The sequence below is a fragment of the Dreissena polymorpha genome, chromosome 5 (assembly GCF_020536995.1).
Source record: "Dreissena polymorpha isolate Duluth1 chromosome 5, UMN_Dpol_1.0, whole genome shotgun sequence".
NCBI lineage: Eukaryota > Metazoa > Mollusca > Bivalvia > Myida > Dreissenidae > Dreissena > Dreissena polymorpha.
The window spans coordinates 13,785,054-13,809,975 of NC_068359.1; the positions used below are offsets into that span (position 1 = coordinate 13,785,054).

The following is a 24,922-nucleotide window of genomic DNA, read 5'->3' on the forward strand; positions in this document are numbered from 1 at the left end:
TTTGAACAATATATTCACAAAATCTACCCAAGCGAACTAGTCTTAAATAGATCGTCTCAATCCAATACAGACGCTGCGTATTTAGACTTACATTTTACTATTAATAATAATATGATTAAAACGAGTTTATACGACAAACGGGACGACTTTAACTTTGATATTGTGAATTTTCCGTTCCTAGATGGCAACATCCCTAAAGGTCCTTCCTAATGTTAATAATCGTAATCTTATATTAACAAAGAAATTGCTAAAACAAGGCTTTTTGTATCATAACCTAAGAAGTAAATTCGCTTCATTCTACTCAAAGTATGGTGTTTTAATTTCTAAATATATAATGTTTCTTTAAAATGGCATTTAAATAATGGAATTTCCCATCCATCATTTTATGGAGATGTTTTGAAGCGTGTCCGCAAATTAAAATATGTTAAAGAAAATGTTGATATTAAACTTTTCAATTTAATTAAATCGTTTTTATCAAAAGGATATGATGCTGATGTACTTAAAAACACGTGCTTGATGGTTTTCGATTAACTATATCTTTCTTCTCTTAAAATTTGGAATCATTAAGTGATATTATTGGCATTTGTCTCTGTTGAACATAATTGTGTCTTTGTGTCGTAGTAACAAATCTACATGATAAACTACATTTAGACACACATCGTACATTGAATCATGAATTTCACAGGCGTCTGTTTATTACACAATTTTAATATACGTAAATTAATAAATACAATAAATAAAACGACACATAACTCCAAAAAGTTTACCTCATTTTTTACAATATCATATATTTCATAAACACCGCGGGCGCATGTCTAAAGCACATGGCATAAATCAGCGTGAAGTTGTTTCCTGTGGCTGCAGGTTTTTACAAGACAATAGTTTTATTGTGAATTCGCACTGGAGAATCGTTAACGCATATATGTATACACCCCTGAAGAAGTCATACGACCCACTTTCACTGTTGTTATCTTCATGCATAGGTCATTGGTTTTATATCGTTCAATGTTCATTTTATTTAATCTCTGATAGGTGTTTCTTATTAGATTTATTTTTTAGCAATCGCATAAACAACAAAGGTATGTAATATGGATCCTTAACACCCATTATTGCTGCTTCTTTCTGTATTTGCGCGATGATGATCTGAAATATTAACTTTATGACGCTATATTTTTGAATATTTTTCTATAAAGAAGGAATGTAGTAGATACTTGTTAGTAGTTTCAATTCATCGTGCCTCAAAAAGTCGTAACTCTCTTGCTCTGGTATCTTTCCTACCATTCAGTAATTAAATGAAAGTTAAATTGAATGCGTTTTAATTTCCTTTTATTATAGTTTAATTTGAGTTACAATGCTATGAGGTTAATTTTTATTTACACTTAAATGTAACATGAATATTGCTGGGCCAAGTGTGAGGTTGAGCGCTCTAAAACCGGTTTAAACCCCCAATGCTTTGCATTGACCGTTCCAAGGCGGTGGCCCCAGCTTTATTCTTATTTGTGTTTATGTTGTTTTGTATTGTGCTGTTTTGCAATGTTTGGGCAATTGGTTACTTGCCTTAAATAAAGGACCAACTGATTGTTTATGATAATAATTCAATACTGCTCCAGCAGCTGGAGTTTCACTTCTTTATAATGTTACAAATGTGTCACACCTTTACATCCACAATGATGTTACGTATCACAGGCCCACATCAAATAAATGCCAACATAAATTAACATTCAATCTTGTAAATAGCAACCAAACCAAAATGGTAAGCGGATGTAAGATAAAACAATTTCAGTGAAATTCGTACACATCAAGAGTACGATCTAAATTGTCGCTAAGTCTGGTACTTTGATATTATTAGCATTTTTAGAAATGCTTTGTTTTGACGTAGGTTATTACAAATACGCGTGTCTGTTCAACCAATATGCTTTTATTGAATGTTTATTGGATATGACCCGGATAAAATAGCAGGGGTATGGTATAAGAAATAGTAATAAACGGCCACCGGAAAAACTTTGCGAAACCGAAATTTCGCAAACTTAAGTACCCTTTTTCTTGAAGGTTTGCTTATTTGTGATAAAGTATGAGATAAAAGTCTAACTTGTGATTAATAATTGGTTATTTTTGCTTGTTAAATGCGTTTTCTTCACTATGAACTTTATTTGCAAAGTTGGGGTTCCCATGGGATTTTTGTAATATCCCATGGGATTTTTCATTATCCCATGGGAATTTTGGTTTCTCCCATGGGATTTTTCTCCAGCTTTTTTTATGGGAGAAAACATCCCATGGGATTTTCAAAAACATAAAACACGTTCGTGTGTGCTTAGTTATCGATTTTAAGCATTGTTAAAGCATTTGTGCTTATTTTCGTTCAATTTACTTTGATAGAAAAAAAATCCCATTTTTTTATGGGAAAAAAAAATCCCATGGGATTTTTTTCTGATTTTTAGAGATTTATTCATGTAACCTTCAGAAACACTACCTTTTAACAAATGATGAGCATTTCTCGCGATTTCAACGCGTTATATCGTGTTTTAAAATAATAAAAAAATCCCATGGGATTTTTTTGTCCCATGGGATTTTTTTGTCCCATGGGATTTTTTTTCCCATGGGATTTTTTTTTCCAATGGGATTTTTTTTAAGGTATAAGTTTCTAAAAGCTATATAATAATAATAATTATAATAATAATAATAATAATAATAATAATAATAATAATAATCGTGCTCAATATGATGAATTTGTACTTTTAAGCGACTAACATTTTTATTCGAGCCGATCGTCGAGTCCGAATGGTGAGTATAAGAGCAATTTACCAGTACAAATAAATCTCACTTGTGAAGAGAACGCTACCGTACTATAAAATAATCTTGATAATAAGTCATATCATTTCTCGACAGAAAATGAAAACAGTATCCATATTGATGTCAGCAATGTCCCCTGCTATGATAAATATTGACAAAATGAAAAACCTTGACAATAATTCCGTGTCGAATACGCATTAGATTATAGCAATCAAATTCATATAAGCATTGATAAGATAATTTGCGAAAATGGGTCTTATGTCAAATACGGCAAGCGTAGCTCCATTCCATAATGTCCGGTTTTAAGTCACGTCAAGTTTCGTGGTCGAATTATAGCATAATAATCATTTTCACATTACGCGAATCATATGAGTTTCCCTACATATATTGTGTTAAAATTTATGTTACACTAATGTGCGATGATGAAAAGGGGATTTCGGTAATTCTACATTCGCCCGCCTAGTACCGAAATTCCCATATTTACGCCTTAAAGGGTCAATAGGTCATCGGTATGAATGGTTTTTGACTTCACATGAATGTTAAGGTGCAAAAAAATGATATTAATTTTAATTATTAAGCACTCTTGACAGCATTAAGTTGCCTCTCAGTGGGGATTTCGGTAATTCTACACTAGAACTTAAACGCGCGCCGGTACCGAAATCCTGCTGTACAAACCTTCAAGTGTCAACAAAATTATTATAGTGTTTTTTTTCATTAGCAACCAGTGACACGTATTATCTCCCATTCGGTTACTTCTTTTGGAAAATAATTAGCGGGGATTTCGGTACTGCTACATTCGTACGCCCAGAGCCGAAATCACCCATGTTTACGCCAATCCCCCATATTAAGCCTTAAAGGGTCTATATGTCATTATGTTTGGGTTTTGGCTTTGCATTAATGTTGATTTGTACACAATCATATTAGTGTTAATCATTTAAACACTCTTGTCAGAATATTTTTTCCATTATTAAATAGTTTATTAATGTGAAAAATGTGTAAACGAATGTAAAAAAGGTAAAATGTACATTTAAAACATTGGTTACACAAAAGTATATGTAAATATAACATGACATAGTAATAATAAGTCTTCAGAAAGTATTTTCCAAACAAATCTGGTGAAACAAATGATATCGTACTACCTTATTCACAATATGCTATACACTTTTGCAATTTAGTTATCAATGTTTAATCAAAGCATAAATCAGGATAATATGTTGCCTCTTAGCGGGGATTTCGGTAATTCTTAACAAGCACATAAACCCGCGCCGGTACCGAAATCACCGCTGTACAAACCTTCAAGTGTAAAAAATACTGATTTAGGTTTAAATAAAGGGAACAATAGTATTTTTGGCCACCAAAAAGCACTTCCGCGTCAACAAAACGATTGAAATTATGTCAGAAACCCAGCTTTTCATTGTATATATTGCAATACACCATCGGCCGCCGAGAGCGGAATACTGCGCTTGGCCGCTAAACAATGTGGATTGCATCAAATTAAATGTCAATTTTCGATTTTATTACAAAATAAACACTGCCTTTTTATAAATATGTCAAGCACGTACACTTAACAAAAAAATCGATATATCTTTATGTAATGTAGAAAAGTAAAGCGCTTTATATATAACAATGTTTTATAATGTCTTTCTGGTTGAGAAAAAAAACTAAACAAAACCATGTAGAACATATATGTTTTCATAATTAAAAAAAATATTTAATGATGCACGTGATGTTTTATAATTGATATAAGTTCACGTGTCATTGAACGAGTTAAGGGAGAGATGCGAATTAAATTACACATAATTAAAAAATGATACTATACTGTCAGCTTGATTTATAAATTGTGTTCCATCGCGCCAATATATTCATTGTTCCATGAAATTGTGTATAAAAGCAAAACGATTGAAATTATGTCAGAAATCCTGCTTTTCACATGAAATGATCTTTAACACTTTATTTGTTCCAATCAGGTAATTAATAATAATAGGGGAAGTCTATACTGTGTATTAGAAACTTGTTGTGGTGATCCCTATCTTATCCGCTCAATACACATCCACCTGGCTACTGTACAGAAAAAATTAGATTTACTTCCAAAATAACTGATTTCATTAATTGCTAACTTGTTGTCTACATTTTAAATTAACAACGATAATGGATCAACATCACCGTTGCACAATTATTAAGTTCACAGTAATCTGTACTTTAAATAGATAGCCTAATTAAAGACGGTGCTAATAAAGAACAAAGCGTGAATGTGGATATTAAGAAATTAGATCCTTTTTTGCATGACACTGGCAGTATATCATAATATCTTATATAAATAAGCCACATTTAAGACATGGATAAAATTAAAATAAGACACATTTGCATCTTTCATTTCTTGAAAAAAAAATAAGCACGCAGTCACATATAAATAAGATACATTGAAGACACAGCAAAAAATAAATAAGACACATTTGCATCTTTCACTAAATTTTCTCTCTTCGCTACTTTCCGAAAATCTTCGACATGTTGCAAATATCCGTAATATTCCGCATTGTACTCACCAGAAATTGCAACTAGAAAGACTACAATAAATCAGTTAGCTACGGCTCGGGCGGGGATTTACCTTTTATCCCTGTAAGGGACCTAATGCCCCAGACTACCGGCTATTTTTTCCGGAATTCGAACTTGATACACTTGATATCCCTGAATTAAATATTTATATCCGCAATTTTGATCTCTAGAGTGCTGACTGTTAGTATTGTATTTGACTGGAATGACTGTCGATTATGTGTTTTTAAGATTAAAACAAGCTTACGAAGAACTTTGTGTTTGCTTTTTTGTACGCTTTCTTTTTAAAAATGTATTGTCCGCCACGGACGCAACAATTGACCAAATGTACCAGATTGTGGTCTCTTTAAAGTGCTATGTTTTTACTGCCGTGATATCTTTAACAAACTACACATTATTGATCGTGGACGTTTTATACTCTTATTGAATTTGTTTCCCCAAAATATGCTCTTCTATTAGTAGATGTTTAGGTGACGATGTTCTAATTATAGATCTTACACGGCCAAGAAACACTAGATAGGTCTTTGCAAAGAGAGCTGTTGGATATCGTGAATGCGTTCAATGTGGCCTGTTTATTGCAGAAAGCTATGTGCAATGTTTTATGGGGATTTCTATCAAATTGCCAATTGCAAAATTTGATTTAATTCATTCGGACCTACAAGCGGGAAACTTCTTCATTAAAATTTAATGGGCTTTTAAGAAGTTCGTTGAAAGGCCAAATTTGACGTTAAACAGCAACGCCGAAAAAATTGCTACTCAGTCTTATTTATCACTTTTTTTGTAAGATTTACCAGTAGACGTTCTTCAGTGAAATTAAGCAAACACACAGTGCCGACAAATATGGAAGGGTATTTAGGTAAAAATTACATCCTTCTTTGTGACTGTGTCATGATTCTTGATGGTACTTTCAATTAGTATGTAGACACCTTTTCATGCTTGATGACACTTACATCTTGCCTGATGTCCAATGTCTATTTACATTCTGCTTAATGGTATCATGCATGTGTACAGATGCAACATTCTTGTTCGTTAATTGCATGCTGCATATGTGTATGTTGGTTTGTGCAGAGAGACTTGTGCAATAGGCGCAGTGCATAATGAAATCAAATATTAATGCGTTTAATAAATTAACGCGATGGTAAGATGTGAGTTTCACCCAAGCACAAAGCAACATACTATCATGCATGATACAATGATGTCAATTGACAGTCATTCCGAAATGCTACGGAGGACTACGGAAATTTACGGCGTATAACGGAAAATTTATGTTATAGGAGAAGTTGCGCACCTTTGTAAGATATTTGCTACTGAACCGAAATTAACCGTGTGTTTGTAGACTTAACTTTTTTTGGTTAATGACTAACCATAATTTTTGTACAGTAATTTACCTTCAATAACCAAAGAAAGTCTATGGATATATTTCAATATATGCTACTAATGCATGTATGCAGAGCTCCAGATAAGACGCTTAAAGTCGTAAAAAATTGAATTAAATTTAGTAAAAAAGTAGACTTAAATTCTGTGCGTACGGTTACACATTGGAAAAATAAAATAAGAATTCAAAATGTGTGATCATGCGTAAAACTCAATATCAATGCATATAATGTAAACATTTTATCAATGAGTTCCCACTCGTCTAGGCCCTCATTACAATTATGAAATCAACAGCACTTTAACGTTATTATGAATAACAGACCATCTTTACAACAGTCGAAAAGCCGAACGTTTTCCATTATCTGGTCCTTTTATCGCAAAAAGTCTGCTGTAACCCGGCAATTGTCATTAGCTCTTCTTAGACTATAAACCTAAATGCGGATGTGCCAAAAATTATATTTACCTGAAAAAAAAGAATTAATAATAGACTTTAAGGCTGGATTATTATAGAGTGTAAACCAAGATTTTGCTGAAAAAATTATCTGGAACTTTGCATGTATGTTGAGAGGAAATCGATTACATAATTTCAAATTTACTAGAGTACTTTTATATTGCACCACATAAAATGCTTTAAAACTATAATATTGAAGTGCACATATAAACTTTATTATAGATGGGTAGGTATTTCGTGTCAATCTCTTTCACATATGAAAGAGCTGTTGGTCATGCTGCTTTAAGTACATATAGATGCATGACACAATTTAGATTAAGCAAAATAAAACACTAGGTATTTGCCAAGAGTCAAATATATACGAGCAGTAAGAGCGTAATCGTGCACAGCGAGACTTACTCATGTAGAATTGAAACTCTTATTGCTTTCTTTCGAAATAATTTCATGTGTCCGATCTAATATGCAATATGCCCGGTGTTTTTTTTGCGGATTAATGTTCCGTTTTAGATCCATAATTAACGAATGCCTCAATATTTTCAAAAATTAACACCGGAATAATGTTCACCGACATTTTTTCATACAGATTGGATATAAATATTATAGAGCTTAACAAAAAATACATTAAGCCCTGTTCTCCCGGCACACGTGCTGGACACACAGGTGGTTAGCGTGTGGCTATGATAATAATTAGTGAAAACATCTTTTTGAATGATAAATAATAATATTAAAACGAAAAATCAAATTTTCTATATAAAAAAAAATCACTACCGTTTTATATATAACAAGGTATCCAACTCGAAATCACCCGAAAACGGGGTGCATCGTTTTGAGCAGCCATTACTAAATTAATTTTGCAGCGATTTTCATGACCCGGTCTTATTCAACGCAGAAATGAATTTCCTGTTAGGAAATGTATATATTTTGTTATATTTCTACACATGCTGGGTCAAATTTTAAGAAATAAAGCTATACATAATTCGCTTGACCCAGTTGTTATCGATCAGACCGTATTTATGAATGAAATCTCCAGTTGTAAAGACACAACTCCGCATTGGAGCAATGAAATCACTCTTGTGTTTAAAATGTCAGTTGGTTGAAATGTATGTAAACAAAGGTTTGAAAATGCGCTGGACAGTTAGTTTTGATGCATAATTCTACGGCAAGCACGGTAAGAATGTTTTTTTCATACGTTTTATTGAATTATGGTATCGAGGTTCGTGAACTTTGCAGGGAAAATGCCCATTTCCCCTTGAAGATTTCAGTCATGAATACTGTCTGATCGATCACAGCTGGGTCACGCGAGTTGTGTATCGTGTTATTTTTTAAAAGTTGACCCAGTATTTGTAAAAATATTGCAAGACATATACATTTCCAGAAAGGAAATTTATTTCTGCGTTGAATAAGACCAAGATCGTGAAAATCGCTGCAAAATTGATGAAGTAATGGCTGTTTAAAACGATGCATCCCGTTTTCGGATGATTTCGAGTTGGATACCTTGTTGAATATATATTTAACTTATTTTTTTTAAGAAAAGTTGATTTTTCGTTATAATATGATTACTTATCATTCCAAAATATGTTTTCACTAACTAGTATTATAGCCACACGCTAACCACCTGTAGCTGGACACTTTTAAAAAACACTATACAAATTCAAGTACTTATGCACTTAATTGATTGTAAACAATGACGGTTGAAATCCGTGCGTGGGAATTTTTCTGGTAACCAAGAGCGACGTCAACGTTCATGACAAACCTGTTTATATGACATTTATTTATTGATTTTTTCCAACTTGATTGAAAATTATGTTTTATGATATTTTAATACATGTAGATGAAGTAGTTGTTTTCTCAACGAGGAGTACAATAGTTGTACAGTACTAGACACGAGTACTTGTAACTTTCAGGTTTCTCTGTATACCACAGACATTATATAGTCATAAAATGATAAACAATTATTGTATATCTTTATCCCTACTGGATATAAAACTGAGCATAAAATGATAAATATGTGTTTATAGAAATTGTAATTATAGCATGGTAAACAGACTAGAGAAATCTGAAAGTTTCACGCACAGGTCTGTGGCAATGGGGGTTTGGGCTACTTTATAAATATGAGGTCGATATGCAATGCACATCGGTAGATTACGTCTACTGTAATTATTTGGACTAGGGAAGGGCCACAATTCCAACACATCAGCCCCGTTATGTTCTGAATAAAATACATGTATAATTTCTTGAGTGCCAATTGCATCTTACAAATATCAAAAACATTCACGGCAGTCAATTCATTGTGTAAACTTACTGGTCTTCATGGCAATAATGAACGTATTTAGTTTAATGGAGATTATATAACGAAGGGAACTAATTCAGCTTATTCAGTTTACTAGTCAAAATGATTCGGATGTTTTCGCTTTTTTTTTCCGAAAAGTAATTTATTCGACATACGGAAAATAAACGCGCGCCACCTGATGTCATAATTTAGTAACTTGCATTCTGCTTACTGCCTGTTGCTAACTGCCGTTGTTAATGACGCTTAGTGGCAAAACCGATTATGACTGGTTTCAGGAATAATGAACACACAAACATTGGATAGTCACCAAGCATGTTGAAACAATCATCAAGTATAACCGATAGAGAACAAGCATGTTGGAACTGTCATGAAGCATGTTAGAATAAACATCACGCATAATGTAAATATTATTCATGAATGATGTAATGTTGCAGCAATCATCAAGTATAAACGAATAGACAACAAGCATGTTGGAATTGTCATAAAGCAAATTAGAATAAGCATCAGTCATAATGTAAATATTCACCACGAATGATGTAACTTTTACCTAAATATCCTTCCATAGACATGTGTTGTTACTAAAATAGACATAGAGATTTGAGCATTGGGAGTGACCTAATCATACTGTGCTTTAGCAGTATTACGGAATACCGTTAGTGCCATCGTGGTTACACATTAAAATCCAGAGGGCGAGAACGCGAGAACGCGATAGTACGATGGCGACAATGTGACAATACGATGATGACAGGGTGACAATACGATGGCGACAATGCGATAGTACGATGGCGACAATGCGAGAACGCGAAAATACGATGACGACAATCAGACAGTGCGATGACGACAGTGCGACAATACGATGGCGACAGTGAGATAGTACGATGGCGACAATACTACAGTTCGATAGTGCGATAATACGATGACGACAGTGCGAAAATACGATGACGACAGTGCGACAATACGATGGCGATAGCCGACAGTGCGATAGTACGATGGTGCCAATGCGATAACGCGATAGTATGATGGCGGCAATTCGAAAATGCGATGGCGACAGTGCGACAATACGATGGCGACAATGCGATAGAACGATGGCGACATTGCGATGATACCACGGCGACAGTACGATATGACTATCGCATTGTCGCCCCGTACTATCGCACTGCCGCCATTGTATTGTCGCACTGTCGCATTGTCGTCATCGTACTAGCGCGTTTTCGCAATCGTACGAACGCATTGTCGCCATCGTATTGTCGCACTGTCGTCATCGTACTTTCGCGTTCTCGCATTCTCGCCCTCTGGATTTTAATGAGTAACCACGGTGGCCCTAACGGTATTTTGTACAGTAAAGTGCGTAAAATCTGGTTTGGAATAACAATTTTTATGCCGAAAACAGATGTTGAAAACCCGACTTTGTTTTATAAGTAGTAATCTAAATATACAATGAGTTTTCCGAGCATTAAATAAACATATTAAAATAAAATTCATGTTCGTATCAGTTGAAGTTCTTGTTAATAGTAGAAGCAAAGAACACAATAAAACGCTGATTGGGCTTACTAATTTGAGGCAAGAAAAAACACATCGCGCTATTATATATAACATATAACGCGCATCCGCAAAGTTCGAGCGCCCGTCTCGGTGCCGTCGTTTCCGGTGAAAGTTTCGCACAGGAGCTACCGAGTTTGGATATGAGACCACGAATCATGGCTTGACTTTATATATCAGTCAGCGTAGTACCTGACCAGACTGCGCGGTTGGACAAGCTAGGATGGACCAACTTCGGCCGCATATGACATAAGACCCATTTTCGCATGACGCGGGTCATCTGACCTTTATAATGTGTATATAGCTTTGAATGGAATTTGCACATAGTTTTTGGCATGGACTTATTGTTATGTTAATGTGTTGCACGCTTTCAAAAGCAGAGGGCATATATAAGATCAATTATACTACGGAGTTCATTTTCTGTTGCAAAATGAAATGCAATAAAGATTGTTACTCAGCGGTGTGTACAGTATGACAGCGTTGTCTGTCTGCGATGCATTTATACTGGTTCTAAGCTGGCATACTCACCAATTGGACTCAACCATCTGCTCGAACAAGAAATGATAAGTTCTACTAGCATAAACCTTTAATTGTAACTCATTTTAAAAATATTCATGTTATTTATATTATTCAATTTATTATTCAAAATTATAATTATTATTTCCTTTATTGTTGTTTTTCGCATTAAGAAACTTATTCGGCTTACGAAACTGAAAAATCCCATTGGAAAAAAATCCCATGGGAGAAAAAATCCCATGGGAGAAAAAATCCCATGGGATTTAAAAATCCCATGGGATTTTTTTTTTTTTTTTTAAACACGACTAAACGCATTAAAATATCGTAGTTGTTCATCATTTCATAAAATATGATGTTTCTGAAAGTTTCATGAATAAATCTCTCAAAATAAGAAAAAAATCCCATGGGATTTTTTTCTCCCATTTTAAAATGGGATTTTTTTATTACTAAATATTTTTATATATAATTGGCATAAAACCAATATACAGTCCTTAAATAACGTTAAAATACTTGCAAACGCAAATAAAACACGTTTTTAAAAATGTTCAAAATCCCATGGGATTTTTCTCCCATTTGCAAATTATGGGAGAAAAAAAATCCCATGGGAGAAAAAATCCCATGGGAAAATCGAAAATCCCATGGGAAAATGCAAAAATCCCATGGGAACCCCAACTTTGCTTATAAATTTCATAGTGAAGAAAACGCGTTTTTTGAGTGAAAATAACCAATTATTAATCAACGATAAGACTTTTATCGCATACTATGTCTCAAAGTAGCAAATCTTTAAGAAAAAGGGTACTTAAGTTTGCGAAATTTCGGTTTCGCAAAGTTTTTCCGGTGGCCGTTAATACTGAAAGTAATCGCAAAACACGTATTGTGTATCGGGTAGGGACATGGAGGCCGTTTTATCAACAGATCTTAGCATGATCTTACGTAAGATTCGTAGGATTTTGTCGTACGCTTATCGTAAGTACTGCGTACCGTTTTATCAAAGAAATCGCAGCTAAGATGTCGTAAGATTTGTGCTTAAAGCTACGACTGGGTAAGACCACACTTAGCGTTCGTAAACATGGCGGCCGCACGCGCTTTAAACGTTGGTCAACCAAGAGAGATGAGAATGTTTCGAGAAAGAAAGGATTTAGCGATCTCCGTGATGGAGAAATATTGATACTATTGGACGTATTTATGTTTGATAACGTTAAATATATTCGTTATATCATTCTCTGCATTAAACGTCCAAGGGAAATGAAATTTGTGATGTTTGGATAATTAATTCGTTAAATAGGTAAGTATTTAGTTATCTTTATTTAATTTCTATCAAAACAAATGTTTTATGGTTTCTTTTGAAGTAAAACAGTTCATTTGTCATTAAATATTGAATGTTAACGGGTGAACTAGCATTCGGATATTTCACATTTCGGACGCTGCTATGTAAGTTAGTTGTCGACGCAATATCCTGATATGCCTTTTGCGCATAAAGTTTTGAAGTTGTTTCTATCTAATGAATAATAAATAATGCACTGTATAATGTCTGCAATATCTGCCCCAACGATTATAAGTCATAAACTTTGCAATCCCAACATTTGAATATCAATGCTCTGTCAATATTAGATTTATGAATTGTATGTACAGTAATATATACAGTAGCTGAGCAACATATATCTCACACTGCACGGTGAGATGCAAGGTAGCAAAGTTATATTTTGATCTAGTTACGCTCTTACCAATGACAATGTCACTTGTCAGTCAGAAGTGGCTTAACTAATAGTGTTAAATCATAAAACATGTGAATTAAATAGATGCCCCAATCATTCAACAAAGTTAGTGAAACACATTTCACATATTAAATTATAGTTTATTTGCAGGTTCATTGAGATTGTGTCAAAATGGCTTGGGTCAACACACACGACGCCTCTGTCTTTGTCCGTGGTTTGAAGGTATGACAATAAATAATGTGCTTTTATGGATATACCATTAGAGGGATTATGGCTAGTATTGGCTAGGAAAAAGTGGAATACTACTGTTATGATGATGCAAATATTTTATTTTTTACATCAATGCATTGCACATTACTAAAATATAATGTGTTTAATGTGCATACATAATTTTACTTAAAATTTCTTTCAACAACATAAAAGATTCTGACAATTATATTTCTGTATGTGTGTACACACTGTATCAACAAATAAAATATGCATATCAATGTTAAAATTTATAATTTAAATGAATTTAAGATTGCGTTAAGCTTGCGAACATCCTATAGCTACCTTCATAAACCGTTTAACCAATGATTTTTCCAACTTAAACTTAGCTTATTATAAATTTGTTATTAGACTTTTCTGGAAGAAAACCACAAGAGACACCTACTGGGGGACTCCGGCTATCAACAATAGGTACAACAATGCCCAGTCAAGTGTACTGTGGTTGATAGGGCTTTTGGACTGCCAAAGAGTAGATTTAGGTATGTAAACTTACTACATGTATGTTTATTTAGTTCAAAACAGTTAAACACATTCAGTTAATCAACATAAGACACCATTTAATAAGCACAAAATAAATCTCCCCACAAAATATTGGATAAAAAGTGTGATGCTTTATGCCTTTAATAATCTTTAGCGCATAATTGTAATCGTCACATCTACATCATAACAATTTAGTAAACGTACACCGTGGAAAGCCGTAAGAATTGCACCTGTTCGTCCTCTGTGTCTGTCTGATCATCTGTGGATAGATTGTGCATAACAGCAACTGCTGAATGACCTTAATGTGTTAATGAATTGTAGCTGTACACAAATGTGTAATTAAATTTGTTTTGTTATTTGTTTTCAAGTTTTGAGCATATATACACAAGTTGTTTGTACTGAAGAAATTTGTCTTTTAATGACTGATGGACTTGTTTGTGTATCTCAACGTGACATGGGGGCATCAGTGAAGGAGACACATGTAGTTAAAAAAAACATTTGATACAGATTTTAAAGTTGCTTTCATATGCACGTGCATGTTTTGATAAAAATGGATGCCATAGATTATTGCAAATTTTGTTTAATGAATTTATTTCTTGACCCATTTTAGTCTTAAATTTAATTATTATCTGAAAATGTAAATCAATTAAATAAAATGCATAATAATCATTAGTTTTGATAATAAATTGGATATTGTAATTAAATCACTAGTTAATATTGATTGTTATTCTCTATTGACAGGTGTCCGCATAAAACTGGCGGTTGTTTATTCATGAGACTCGATGAGTGCTGTCAAGCAGTGGCTGCATGAATGCGCCTGCATGAATGCGCCTGCACAACTTATGCATAGATTAGCAGGTGCCACTGCCTGAACAACTTACTTAGGCACAAGAAGTGGATGACGTTGTGCACAGTCCACAACAGGACCAAAATGCAGCTATGGACAACACATCATTAACTTATTTATGTAGTTGCTATTTTATGCTCACATGTGCACGAAGTGCTATAGGTGAGTCAATGTGGTCAGTCTATGTTCGGCGACATGTGTTAATATTCAATATTTGACTCTTTGTTGATGAAAGATGGTCATTAAGTTTCTGCTAATGATACAAAATAACTTAATAAGTTAATGATTTCTTGTCTATGAGCTGCTGCATTTCGGTCAAGTGTGGTCAACATCTTTGTAAAAGTGTGGATATTGACAATTTCTGCCGTTCTTTTTTGGATTTTTTTCATTAAAGACACACTTTTTACAATAAGCATTTATGCAATGCGTAGGATGATTACATGTTTCTTTTATAGTATAACAAAGTGAAAATAAATTCTACTCCTTTATTTAATTATCTTTGTAACATAACAATACAGGGTTTTCTCCAACAACTCTACAGCTAGGGAACAATGAAGTGGAACACTATCTGAAAATGAAATACATTTTATGTTAATAAAATTTGTATTTGTAAGACAAGTGATGAAATAAAAGGTTAACATTGTAACATAAAGAGATGTGGTTTCTGTTTGTTCTTTAAAGAGCATGTACTGTGTATACTGCACATCAGACAAGGTTCTGTTGGAACTAATAGTTTCATATAAAAAATTCTTGAGAATGAATTGTATCATTTATGTAAAGATGGATTGTTGATTCATTATTACACATTCATGATCTACACTTCATAAGTTAATCTTTAATTTTCATGGAACTCACATCTTTTTTTTCTTACCCGCTCAAATGACTGGACCTCACATGCGCTGTTTCGCGGATTTCCTATAATGATTATATATGAATGAATATGACTCGTAAAATAACATAAGTAATCCAATATGTTATTTTAGCTTATGTATACTCGTTAATTTATTTTCTACAAGTCCATGTAAAACAAAACAATAACTTTTTTGTATTTACTAAAAAAAATTAATATTCAATTGATTTTTACAAATGGTATTGTGAAATGTGATTAACCTTTTTTATGCTCCCCCAAAATTAATTTTTTGGGGAGCATATAGTCACCGCTTCGTCTGTCCATGCGTCTGTCTGTCCGTCCGTGCACAATTTTTGTCCGGGCTATTTCTCAGAAACTAATGACCGGAATTCAATGAAACTTTATGGGAAGCTTCACTACCAAGAGGAGATGTGCATATTATTAGCAGGTTCTGGTCGGATGATTTTTACAGAGTTATGGCCCTTTGAAATTTTCCATAAACTGTACATATAGTGCAATTCTTGTCCGGGCTATTTCTCAGCAACTAATAACCGGAATTCAATGAAACTTTATGGGAAGCTTCACGACCAAGAGGAGATGTGCATATTATCAGCGGATTCTGGTCAGATGATATTTCACAGAGTTATGGCCCTTTGAAATTGTCTATAAAAAATGATTGTCCCCCCCCCACTACTGTGCCCTCAAAACGTTTCTTTTTTTCTGAATATATAGTGCAATATTGTGACAAAAAACAACTTTGGGGAGCATCAACCGTCTCCGACGGTTTCTTGTTTTTAAATAACATGTATTTAATAAATCACCATAATAACTTTATATATGAGTCCCGCTCTGAGAAAATGGGGTTTAATGCATGTGCGTAAAGTGTCGTCCCAGATTTGCCTGTGCAGTCTACACAGGCCAAACAGGGACAACACTTTCAGCTTGTATTATATGTTGCGTTTTAAGAAAGACTCTTCTTAGCAAAAATCCAGTTTAGGCAGAAAATTGTCCCTGATTAGCCTGTGCGGACTAAATAGACTTTAGACTGCTGACTAAATATTCATTAATAAATATGGACAATCGATCTTTATGAGCTGTCATACATACAAACATGTACATTCAATGACAAAAAGATATTTTGATTTATGCATTTATTACAATTTGAAATGTATCTGTAACCAAGTAACTTAATAAATAACGATATTTATGTCACATAATTAATTTGTGATTATGATAACGTTGTTAAACCTTATTTATTTTATGTGTTTTGTAACATTGACACACCTACACGAATAAATGTGCTAACTTTATACTGTGTACTTGATTAATTATCTTACCAACTTTTGTTCAACTGATGTGATGGATGAGATCTCATCATTCACACATGGTTGTTTTTGTGCGTCTGAAAAGAAAGTACAAAGTGTTCAAATTCAAACATTCCACAGTTGAACGAAAAAAGTGATGAATGGATACCAAAAACCTAAATATAAGAAATAATTATGTTAAATATATGTCATATGTTAAAAAATATTTACATACATGAACTGGATTGGAATTGTCAATAGAAAACAGCAAACACACAATACACAACAATTATTATTCCTAATGATTATTCCGTGCAAATTCATTAGAAATGTTTTTATGTATAACTCAAAGTACAAAATTAACCTTTTGCTCCCAGTCTAACTTTCATTTTAAAAATCTTACATGTGACTGACATTGTGAATTTTTTATAATCATTTTGTGGTAAGAGTAAGTTAGTAAGTAAGCGTCATGAGATTTCATTTGTTAATATACCTTAATGTCCGTCCATTTCTTGATAACTTTGTCTATCTTGGGGCTACACAATCAAATGCTGTTCACTCTGAAATTGAGTGATAGTTTTCAGGTTTGTGTTTACAATTGAAAATTAATTATAAAGCTATGTACACTGTGTAATAAAGTAAAATCTATGCCAAAAATAAATATACAGTAGGCATCCGTATACACTATCGCGGTGGTGTAGTGGATGAGGTGTCCGCCTAGCGATCGGGAGTTCGTGGGTTCGCTCCCTACTCGAGGAGCATTCTCATTATAAGTACGAAGTAGAAGAAGTACGAAAACAAATATATAGCGAAACAAGCGGAAATGTGTAAGATTAGAATTTTCCTTGAAAAGAGAGATACATTTACTCTAAAAACAAACATAAAAATAAATAGTTTTCTTCAAATGTGGGGCATAGAAATAATGTATTGATTGATACTCGAATACTCTTCTGCCAAAACATTAGATATAAAAACACAATAACGATTTGTCATTTTAAAGGCTGACAGATCCAAACGCCGGAAAATATGATTTCGTTATAACAGTACTTGCAACTAGAATTTTGAAAATAAATACATAAAATAAATGCATAAAACATTTCGATTCTTTGGTGTAAAATAACGATATGAATTTAATAAAAACTCAGTATCAATTACGAGAAATATTGACAGACATACACGCTACAATATTTGAAGACATGAGTCATGATATTCCTACATTTAGTACTTCTATTAGTAAATCATAACTATCATTAACTACTTGCCTCTGTTTACGTTGTCGGCCATCTTGCTTTTTTGACATAAACGCGGGAAATCGTGTGGGGTTTTTCGACTGGTTCGCGATTTTCCAGATCGTACGCTTAATTAAAATCATAGCTGCGACTCGATACTTACGACGGCGTTCATAAAACGGGTATTAGCGGATCGTAAATGAAATCGTAAGTCAAGGATTTAAGATAAGATCCGCTAAGATAATATCTGTTGATAAAACGGCCTCCAGGTCTGTAAACTCTCTTAGAACGCCTTAAGGTTCCGAGATGATTAAAATGACCTTCAAAGTAGCCTACGAAGACATTTAAAATTCGAAAGTTGCGAAAGATAGAATAAAACTTTTGAAGTAAGTTTAGGTGTTTTGTTCTATACTGAACAATTACAAAACGGGGCCATATTTAAGAAAGCTTGTGTATTCAGTGATTCCAGCAAAATAGTGAAACCTGTATGTGAATATGTTGATAAACAATGTCAACATCTGAACTATGAGTTGCAAACATTCTGATGGAATTTTGAAATAGTGTACATAAGGATAATTGTTCGTTTCATATGCCCCTGTTTATGCAAATTACGCTTAACGTTGAAGTTAAGTTTAAATGTTATTAGTTAACGTCATTGTTATTGTGTATTATTAATGTATACATGTCATGTAACAGCTTATAACATGTCGTTTATAACATATCGTTTATTCTTATGAGTTTATTCTTATGATGGAAATTTATAATGGGTATATTTCAGTAAAATGTATATACAATGTTAAGGTGAAGTTTGTGTGTAATGTAACAGTTTATAACATATCGTTTATTCTTATGCGTTTATTCTTATGATGGAAATTAATAAGGATAATATGTATATTTCAATAATATGTATATGCAATGTTAAGATAAGTTTGAGAATTTAATAATACATCTTGGGAGGTATTTACATAATGTAACACTTTTCTGTTTAGTCATCATTGTCCTAGTAATTAGAGATGCATGGTCACTGGCAATATACATAGTGGACAACAATGACGTACATTCGACCATATCTGGCGGTCAACATAGCGTTAATTATACACGAACTGCTTATATAAACAGCTTATATAAACAGGTTTAATAAGCCTAAATAGTAAGAAATAATTTAACGACCAGAAAGTGATGGACATTGTTATAACCCGTTTATAGCTATATTGTTTATGGTTATGAGCTTATGTCAAAGTGATGGATAAGGCTGTTTACTCCTTAAAACAAGTGGGTCGACGCCAAGGTCACCATTTTTGTATAAAAAGGGAGCCGAGCCACCGTCGAGGTAGAGAATCTGCGGTTAGATTTGAAAAGAACTTGGAGAGTTGTCACGTCTTCTTGACGTGGCGGCCATGTTGGCTGCCGCGCCGTAAAATTGTATTTCGTGTACATAAGCAAGCGTTGTGTTAAAAGAAATATTCGACAGAAATAAATCTCGATGTTATCAGAAATGAACTTTACTTATTACTGTGTGTTATCAACGAACTACGTGTAATTACGTGACACACAACAAAGGGTAAATGTGTTTGATATTGTGTATCAAGTCGCTAACACCATATACATTTTTGGTACTTAACGAATTATTTTGATGCGATATATCAACACAATTGTTCACTTAAGTAACGGAAAGGCTCACTGACTTCAACAATCCGCTTAAGAACAGCAATAGAGTTTATAAGAGTAAACTGTTTAAAATATTTTAACTGCTAAAACACCCTTTACACTGTAAAGTTGGCTTTATTTTCAAAATGTTGTTTTACATTCAACATACACTTAATATTATTCAATTGCATTATGTTAGGTATTTAAATAATACATACAAAATGTAACACCCTCTTTTAACAAAAATCGCAACGCCATTATGAAGATGCATATGAAAATACATTATATGTGTGCCATTTTTTTAATTAAATAAACGACGGTTTATAAACAAGATATATTTGGGGAAAAATAGAATACATAGAATATGTATTATGCTTAGAGGCATTCGGATGCGTGTGGATGGGTACATTGTGGAAAATCTCTTTTTTATAAACCTTTATTGTTTCGAGCTATAGTAGTAAAATACCCTGTGACTCTGCTTTACAAACGCTCATGCTACATTTATGGTCGATTAGAACTTTGTCACCGACGTGACTAATACGCTCTTACTTCTTTGATGAAATTGTCACAATTCAGGAATGTGTTCATAATTGTGCGTGCTATAAGTGTCATGAACACAAAGATTTTATGGTACCTAAACATTTCATGTTTCAATGCAATCGTTTGACAATTGTTGAAGTAGTTTTCTCTTCACCTTATAGGACAGACCATCAGACCCACAGGCAAACCGTTAGAGCATATAGCCACCACTCAAATATAATCCCTCTATTCGGGGTTTAAAATAATGTGTACAACCATACGTGAAGTGCCTACAATAATACGAATTATCTCCATTAACAAAGCTAACGGATAACTTTAAACCTACATAGTGAACGGTTTTTGAGACAGGAATATTGATGGTTCTTTTGTAAGTAAATTGAACAGTAGGAATAAACATCATAACAAGTATGCCGAAGGGACCATTTCGATAGATATTACAATTGTTCTATATTTATACACACACACACACAACTCATTCATGTGACACAAATTGAAAAACATTTCCGTTGATGAAAATATATTGTCCTCCATTATTTAAACTTAACACTTAATGTACATATTTCTACTTGACTTTAAAAAACTTGTTTGAGGTTTAATTGATTTTTTTATATTAAACTTGACTATCTAAGAGTGACGCACGTATATAGTAATAATTAGACTTAATGGTTGCATTATGTTTAGCAAGAGCCTGTGCATTTGACGCGCAATAAAATAACATTTGACCAAGATGGGAAAATGAAAACAACTGTTTGCAATTAACCAATCCCGTGTATCTTATTGAATAGAAATGTTTACATGTTCACAACATACATATTCGCAGACAATAAGATTGGTTTAAGCCTTAAAATTGTTCTAAAATAAAAATACGCTAGTAGTTCAATAGGTGTTGTGTACATGAATGTTGAATTCAATTCAAATGTGAATTGGTACAAGAAAACCAATGTAAATACCAGGTCAATAAATGCGTAGTACAATTGTATTGGCCTGAAACTCCGGCGATTTCCGTAAATCAATTTTAAACAATACAAAGTACAATTGTATTACAATGTCATTCACAGACAGACAGATTTAAATTCGAATGTGCTACTAAAGAGCCATTATTTCCACTTGTTGATAGGTCTTATGCAGCTATCCAATCAGTGCTTTGTTTGACAGCCAATATTTAAATTGATAGAAAAAAAAACAGAAGAATGTACTGTCTTACGAATATTATTGCATGATGCATATGAACTGAAAACAAACCCGGATTCGAACACACAAACCCACGATTCAAAAGCTGCTGATATGATCACTATATCGAATAGTGAAAATGATTCTATAATGATTTTTCCATTTTAACTTTTATTTAGGGAAGCATTACTTGCAATCGCCTAAATTGTATGTAAACTAACGTGCTCTGTAGGACTACACTTTTAAATGTTACTGAATAATAATTATCACTGACAAAAACTGTAGCATTTGCTTGCTCGTACATATTCCTTTAGCATTATAAGTCGACATTAACAATCTTCATAATTCAACTACATTTTTGTAATCACTTTTATCAACAAATTAATTTTAGAGCAAAACTACTTACAGCAGTTGTGTCAGTCCCGACAGTATCCTCCGGTCTGTCCTAAAACGTATATCATCAAACTATTATATACGATAAAATGGGCCTGAAAATAAGTCAAATAGTGCACACCCATAGACACTCTCGATATTATGATATGTTTAACATAGCACACAAAAACGCCTTTAAATCACTTGAACTTACACGTATTGGTGTAAAACATTTCCAGTCTGTATATTTATGGTCGTCATTGTCAGAAACCTATGATGAAAGAAATTAATTTCAAACGGCATCATATAATTAGTATGCGCACATGCAAACCGATATTGCTGTGACCGGTACTATACTGACAATCAAGTCAATTTTTAATCCGAGTGGTATATATATATATATATATATATATATGTAAATTTCCATAAAACAGGTCGACATGGTTTTTCTACGTGTATAACTATGAATTAAAGCTATTTCGCTTAAGAATTGAAAATCATGTTTCTGCTTTGCATCGTTGTATCAAATAATGCCTTATATGCATAAAGGCCGACTGAGTTCCACGTTTACAGCCACTTAATTCTTACATTCATTTTACTACATATTCCTTCAAAATATTATTCGTACAAACCAAGTGAGGCGTCTCCAATTAGAAACACAATCTTCTACAACTATGCATAATAATAATGCAATGTATGTTATGAAGATTCGTCAACTACATTATACGCATGAAATATCAATTACATACATAATCAACACAGTCTTAGTTTCAAAGATATTAGTTCCAACTGCTTACCTGTGACCCGTGTTCAATAAGACGCTTGCATTCGGCGTCCGCAGCCTTAAATGTTTGTTTTAATTTGAGAAAAATACTCACTTTTTCAAATATACACCTAAGGCATTATTCATGAACATATAACAGTATATACAGAGTTGATACGAATTTGAAGAGTGTGACATGTAATGTCAGTGACGTGTAGATCAAGAAAAGAGTAGAGAATATTATATGAATAGCTTAGATATCACGAGCATACAGATTTACCTATATATCAACACTAAAATCAGGGACATGTGAATTGTTGTTAATAATAAAACTTAATCTTTTTAATACATCCAAATCATGTTGTTTGATAATACAAAGATAATATGATGTGTACATGTGTATTAAATTGCAAAAACAACAGGCGATTAAACAGATTTTGCCTTCAGTTGGCTGCGTCAGTAAAAACAGTATACCCACACTATGATTAAGAATGTATAATTTAATTAAATAAATTATACAGAAGGAAAGACGGTATATGTACAATGATATCCTCCATACCTCGATCGAAGATCCTTTGCCATGGACAGACCTCCAATTACGGACCGGGTTCTGTAACAAAAAACATAGCAATTGGTAAAACGCTTGCATCAATTTTGAATATTTGGATTTCTCGTTATGGCGCATCGTCAATGTGTGTAATATTATCTACGTTCTATAGAAACTTCGTTTTAAGTTATTAAATAAGATATTAATATCAATATGTTTTTTCAAGAATATAACTTAAATTGCTCCAACTAAGATAATTACTGAGGGCTGTATACGTAAAAAGTTGCATGTTGCTCTCACTCGAAAATATTACGTTTCAGCGTAAAGTTTGATCAACGCGAGCTTTTGTGGAGTGATGAATTGTGACATACAACTTTAATCCGTTAATGCAATGTTCTGAACTGGCGTCCGTCTCTCTTTTATTCATTTTAATGTCTTACACAAAATATTTTTGACACTTTAGACAAATACATATACATATATATATATATATATATATATATATATATATATATATATATATATATATATATATATATATATACAAATAGGCATTTCCCCAGGCGGTTTAGGCACAGCGGGCCCGCGGTGCTTGGACGTCAAAATAAATTTTGCCGCGGCGCTTGAAAATTTTACGAGCGATTGCAAGCTCTGATCAAAATGTTGTCTGCATTCGGCAAACGACCTATCAAAACACGGACTAATCAACTATGTGTGCATAAGGAACCTAGATAAGACGTGCGAACGATTAAAGGGTCTTTTATGGTGGTCATTTAGTGTGTTTGTCCCCTAATAATGATCAATTATGATCGATAATTACCGACAATTAAAGGTATGCTCAATTTGTTAGTTTGTTTTATTTCATGTGTTAACGACTATTTCAGCGATGTTACAAAAATAAACAGTAACTGGCGTTTGTTGCGGCTGTGAGTAATTTAAGTTATAATTACTATAATTTGGAATCAACGTCCCGCCCACTTTAAATGTTTTCACATTGTTCTCTCAACAGCTTCTATAAATTAAGAGTACAAACATTTAATGTTTTCACATCCAATAGTTACTTTCATATTTACGGAATATACTATATACATGCACACATCATTTTTCTTTGTTCGTGTGCAGGATTGAAAAGATCTAAGAAACTACAAGTCCCTGTGTCAAGAAATTCTTCAATTACTTATTTCTGTGTCAGGACTAATAATGAATCCTCCTCAGAGAATGCAATAAGTGAAAGTGTCCAGGACGTTTCCTGTGACCTTGAAAGTCCCCACCCACCAACGAAGCGATTCAAGCAGCGTGCTAGTGGGTTCGACAGCAGTTTGAAACAAGATTTTCCATGGGTAAAGAAGTTGAAGGAGGTAAGACAATATTTACTTATCTAAACTTTAAAAAAAATAAGTTTTTAGCAAAAACATCACAATTCTCAACTAATGTGTTGCCGACTCATTTCCAGTTGTACAAGCCGTTTGTCCAACATAGAAGAGCGGTTTTCGCACTGGCCATTGCTGCAACTGTTTGAGGTTTTCAACACCACCAAGTTCCCTACTGGCGACATGGACAACCATGGCGAGCATAACATCACGGTAGTGCACATAAACTTAAGCATGGTATTTATTTTCTACCAATGAATAATCAATCAGTGTAACTTTGTATTTATTTAGAAACTTGCTGACCACTTCCA

General features: G+C 33.4%; 1 protein-coding gene and 2 long non-coding RNA genes across 4 annotated transcripts in view; 1 reads left to right on the forward strand and 2 right to left on the reverse strand.

The window, feature by feature from the left end:
- LOC127882159 (uncharacterized) overlaps positions 1 to 24,922 on the reverse strand; it is a 60,992-nt gene that overhangs the window by 18,006 nt on the left and 18,064 nt on the right. The window contains exons 11-14 of the mRNA XM_052430636.1: positions 23,254 to 23,304; positions 22,729 to 22,773; positions 22,146 to 22,202; positions 21,966 to 22,004 (exon numbers count right to left, since the gene is read on the reverse strand). Coding sequence (XP_052286596.1) covers positions 21,966 to 22,004; positions 22,146 to 22,202; positions 22,729 to 22,773; positions 23,254 to 23,304 — 192 coding nt within the window. The remainder of the gene's footprint in view (positions 1 to 21,965; positions 22,005 to 22,145; positions 22,203 to 22,728; positions 22,774 to 23,253; positions 23,305 to 24,922) is intronic.
- LOC127882160 (uncharacterized) lies at positions 12,407 to 14,905 on the forward strand. Its single transcript, XR_008050428.1, has 4 exons — positions 12,407 to 12,795; positions 13,376 to 13,447; positions 13,844 to 13,971; positions 14,714 to 14,905. It is a non-coding gene; the product is annotated as an uncharacterized LOC127882160 (long non-coding RNA).
- Positions 15,291 to 18,465, reverse strand: LOC127882161 (uncharacterized). 2 transcript variants are annotated; one of them, XR_008050429.1, is made up of 4 exons: positions 17,467 to 18,465; positions 17,007 to 17,071; positions 15,691 to 15,734; positions 15,291 to 15,387 (listed from the first exon to the last, which is right to left on the reverse strand). It is a non-coding gene; the product is annotated as an uncharacterized LOC127882161 (long non-coding RNA). The 2 variants fall into 2 exon arrangements; XR_008050430.1 differs by having other exon boundaries at positions 15,675 to 15,734.